Here is a 5,084-nt window from a genome sequence, read left to right as displayed (position 1 = left end):
GGTTGATTCTATTCGGGGTCCTATGTATTTCTTGGGTCTGGATATTTGAATGTCTTTCTAGGTTTGGAAAGTTTTCTTCCAGGATTTCATGGAATAAATTATCTAGGCCCTTATTATTTTCTTCCTCTTCTGGGATAGCAATTATCCGGATGTTGGGGTGCTTGATGATATCCAGTATTCCTCATATATTATCCTCATTTTTCTTGGTTGTTTTCTCAATCTTCTTGATGCTTTTTTCTAGGTCAGATGTTTTGTCTTCTATGTTAGAAATTCTATCTTCTGCCTGATCTAACCTACTTTTAATACTTTCAAGGGAGGTTTTGATTTCCTGTATCACATTCTTCAACCCTAGAAGTTCCATCTGGTTCTTATTTAAAGTATCCATTTCTTCTCTCTTTTTTTTGGAGAGGTTTTCGCTATAGGGCATGTGTGCTCGCCAGACAGACAGAAAGAGACAGAGAGACAGAAAGCGAGAAATCAACCCCCTCCCCGAATGGTTACGCCACAATCCCTTCTCCTCCATTCTCCTCTCGGGATCTTGGGCACACATGCACATGCGCCCGGCGTGAGTTTTAAGCCACCAGGTCCGGGACGCAAACCACGGTCGACTATATGGGAGTCCAGCGACACAGGCATTACGCTAACTGCTGGTCCCAAGATTTTTAAATATACTAACAGATACATAGTGAGAGAAAATAATTTAATGGTTGCCTAAAGAATATGTAAGTGATGAAAAAATAAAACCTACATGACAGCTCATTTGTCATACAAGCATTAAAGTAATAATTGTTTGGGTAAAAATATCATGAAACTATAGCAACTATGATTTTTTTTAAGAAATTTGCCATAGGGTGTTTGTGCTTGCTAGAGACAGAGACGGAGAAAGAGGATGTGAGAAATCACCCCCCAGGAGAAATGGTCATGCTACAATCCCTTCTCCTTTATCCTCTTCTCGGGATTTTGAACACACATGTCAATGTTCCTGATATGATTTTCAAACCTCCAGGTCCTGAATATGATCCACAAGTCAGCCATGTGGGAGTCCAGTGCCTTAAACACTGTGTATTTGCTGGTCCTGCAACTGTGATTATTATTATTATTTTTTTATCAAAGGAACACTATTTTCTCTTGATGGAGAGAAGGACAGCAATTTCTTGGAGGTACCAGTGGGTACATCCCTATTACAACTCAATACTTTGGAAATTCAAGAAACCTAGTCAAGATGGGTTCCTCAGTCTTAGATTTGGAGAAAACTGTCTCAGGATTGAATAAAGTATTACAAATTTAGACTTCTGGAATGGAGAGCTAATGTCGAAGGAGTAATAAGGACTGAATTCACTTGATTTTTTTCTAAACTTGTCTCTTGAGAACAAAGAGCCGGAGAAAAAAGTTAACTTCCTGCTCAGAGCAATATCTCACAGGGAATGTACTCAAGGTTTGGAGTAAGAGGAAAATGTGCTTAATGAGCAGAGATACAGAGCTATAATTATCTCCTCCGAGGCTGTCCCTCAGCATTTGCAAATTTGGGCTGGACAGAACAGGGTTATTCCTTTCACCATCCTAAGTCTGTCTCAAGAACGAATACTTCACTCTTGCTGCTTTCTCCGGAGACAGAGCTTCAGTTTCCATTGACAACCTTCCAGGAAGGAAGCCATAATTTCACACAGAGACTTTCCTCCTAGAGATCCTGTTCAGGTGGAAGAGTCCAGTGAAATGACAGTAAAGAAAGATAAAAGGTAATGCATTTATAATAGAACTAAAAAGAGAATAACAGGTCAAGGGTTGACCAGAGAGTCTAATAGACATCTGAAAGACTGAAATCATGGAGTTATTTTGACAGATGAAATAGAGAAAGATAGCAAGTGAACAATAAAGAGGCAGGACGTTAGTGAGAAACAGATAGGGCTTATTAACTGTTGATGATGACATGTATAGTATTCTCAACTGGATTGGTCTGAGAAGTATTTCATGATGGGCAAAGTATTTTTACAAGCAAAATGAGAAATAGCAATTGACTGTTTTAAAAAATAATTAGAATAATAAAAATAATGATTGGGGAAAACATAGAAAAGATATTAAATGTTGAAGTGGGGAGATTAATGTCTCTGTACTGACGGACATGCATGGCATTCCCTTTTGAAAAAACAATGTAATACACTGTAAAGTTATATGTAATCCAATGTAATATAAAGAAGATTATGATGATGATAATAAAAAAAATAAAAGAAAAATAAAGAAAAAAAAATAGTGGGGAAATGCCACACAACCCACAACACAGAAGAAAACAGTAGGGGAAGATACATGTTTTAAAAATCAGGACTGGGAACCAGCAGTTAGTGTAATGGCTATGTCGCTGGACTCCCACGTAGTCGACCGCGGTTCGTGTCCCAGACCCGGTGGCTTAAAACTCACGCCGGGCGCGTGTGCGTGCATGTCCAAGATCCTGAGAGGAGAATGGAGGAGAAGGGATTGCGGCGTGACCATCCCCCCTGGGGGGTGATTTCTCGCTTTCTGTCTCTATGTCTCTCTCTGTCTGTCTGGCGAGCGCACGCACCCTACAGTGAAAATCTCTCCAAAAAAAAAAAAATCAGAACTATAACAAATAAATATGTATAATTACTGTATTTAAGTCATAAGTTATGAAAAAATTATTTTTAAATTCTGTAACTTTTGCTTTATAAAAAATTAAAATTAATAAAGAAAACTCCAATACAAATCAATTTGACAGCTTCTAAACTTCTCACCGGGCTGATGGTTGTGAATGGGAATTCATAGGGTTTTCTTAAACTGTAACTGAGTTTGAGTGTATATATATTTGATCAAGATATCAATTTTCCTGTGTTTATTTTATGCCAATTTTTTATACAGTTATCAGCATTTCAAATTATTTTTAACTGATTATTATTTTTGAAATTGACATTTGGTAGGTTTTTAATGGCCATAAAGTTTTACATTTTAGTTAAATTTATGTCTATCTTTTAAAAATTGCTATTATTTTAAGGTTTTTGTCAAAGGGCATGTGCACTCTCCAGAGAGAGACAAAGAGAGACAGAGTGGGGAAGTGAGAAATAACCCCCCAGGGAGGATGGCCACATTGTAATCTCTTCTCCTCCATCCTCCTCTTGGGATTTTGGGCACTCATACACACATGACCAGTGTGATTTTTAAGCCTCCAGGTCTGAGATTTGAACGATTTGACCTGCAGTTGACCATGTGGAAACCCAGCTGCCTTAACCATTATGCCACCTGTTAGCCCTCCACTGGCTAGCCATCCATTGGTCTTTCAGTATTGTTCACTTGTCTAGAAAGTGCCTAGAACATGGTCAACATTCAATGTACATATCTAAAATGCCTGAATTAATATCTTCTTATGATCCTAGAATACATGATCTTTTGAGGATAGCTTGAGTGTCAGGAAGGAATTCCTAATCAAAGATAGCACAAGAATTACCTGAAGGAAAGTAGATCTATACACAAAACTCAGAAACTAGTATCTTAACTTTGGAATGTAAGTGATAGCATCTGACTTATGAGTAATACATGCATATGTCATGTTCTCTGTTTTTTTTTTTAATAGTTACTTCAACCACATGGAACCAGGAAATGGTACACAAATTGCAGAATTTCTTCTTGGGGGATTTTCAGAAGAACCAGAATTGCAACCTCTCCTCTTTGGGTTCTTCCTGTCTATGTACCTGATCACCATGATTGGAAATGTGTTCGTCATCCTGGCCATCATCTCAGACTCCCACCTGCACACCCCCATGTACTTCTTCCTCTCCATCCTGTCCTTTTCTGACATATGTCTCGCCTCCACCACCGTCCCAAATTTGCTGGTGAACATCCAGACACAGAGCAAGGTCATCACCTATGCAGGCTGCATCACCCAGATCTTCTTTTTCCTATTCTTTGCAGGGCTGGATGACTTCCTCCTGTCTGTGATGGCCTATGACCGGTATGTGGCCATCTGTCACCCCCTGCACTACACGGTCATCATGCACCCAAGGCTGTGTGCATTGCTGGTTCTGTTGTCCTGGGTCATGAGTGTCCTGAATTCACTATCAAATACTTTAATGACATTGCGACTGTCCTTCTCTACACACGTGGAAATCCCCCACTTTTTCTGTGAACTTAATCAGCTGATCCACCTAGCCTGCTCTGACACTTTTATTAATGACTTAGTGATGTATTTTGCAGCTGGGGTGCTGGCTGGTGGTCCCTTTATTGGGATCATTTACTCTTACTCTAAGATAGTTTCTTCCATTTGTGCAATCTCATCAGCTCAGGGGAAGCACAAAGCATTTTCCACCTGTGCCTCTCACCTCTCAGTTGTCTCCTTATTTTATTGCACAGGCCTGGGTGTGTATTTTAATGCTAGTGGTACCCACAGCTCACACTCAAGTGCAGCAGCCTCCGTGATGTACACTGTGGTCACCCCCCATGCTGAACCCCTTCATCTACAGTCTGAGGAATAAAGACATAAAGAAGGTTTTGAAAAGATATTTGGGAGTGAAGCTATAAGGACTATTTTTCAAGGAGAGCCAGTGAATGCAGGATCTTAAACCTCAAAGCAAGATATAATGATTGTTTAATCATAGCATAATGATCATGTTCTCAAACATTTTCTTCTTTTTCAAATATTCTATTTTTTTTGCATTTAATCACTGTATATCATTAGAGCATACCAAATGAATTTACCCATAATTAATACACTGTATATTAGCCCAATCAAAGATACTACCATACTTGTTATCAACAGATAAATTTCGACTTTTATGTTCCTTAAAAGTTTTGTTTCCTTCCCTTTCCTCTTGATTTCCTCCTTCTCATTCTCCACCTTTTCTCACCCTCCACCTTTTCTTACCCTCCACCTTTTCTCACCCTCCACCTTTTCTCACCCTCCTCTCACACTGTCTCTAGTATCCAGAATTGTTCTTCATGTTTTTGTATTTTCAATCTTTTAGTTTCTTCCATAGAGTGCAGACATTGGGTATATATTAAGTGTGGACATAGAATGTCTCTCTTTCATAGTCTGGCTTGCTTTGTTTAGCTTTAAACCTTCCATATTTGTCCACTTTCTGTCA

At 39.0% G+C, this 5,084-nt stretch overlaps 1 protein-coding gene across 1 annotated transcript; it reads left to right on the top strand.

Moving 5' to 3' along the window:
- Positions 1-3,590: 3,590 nt before the first annotated feature.
- Positions 3,591-4,475, top strand: LOC102470615 (olfactory receptor 7A17-like). Its single transcript, XM_014585079.1, has one exon. The coding sequence runs from the start codon at positions 3,591-3,593 to the stop codon at positions 4,473-4,475; it is 885 nt and encodes a 294-aa protein (XP_014440565.1).
- The last annotated feature ends 609 nt before the right edge of the window (positions 4,476-5,084 follow it).

The sequence above is a fragment of the Tupaia chinensis genome, unplaced genomic scaffold (assembly GCF_000334495.1).
Source record: "Tupaia chinensis unplaced genomic scaffold, TupChi_1.0 Scaffold148822_1, whole genome shotgun sequence".
NCBI classification, from domain to species: domain Eukaryota; kingdom Metazoa; phylum Chordata; class Mammalia; order Scandentia; family Tupaiidae; genus Tupaia; species Tupaia belangeri.
Note: the sequence above shows the minus strand (reverse complement) of the source record. Positions and strands in the feature narration are given on the sequence as shown.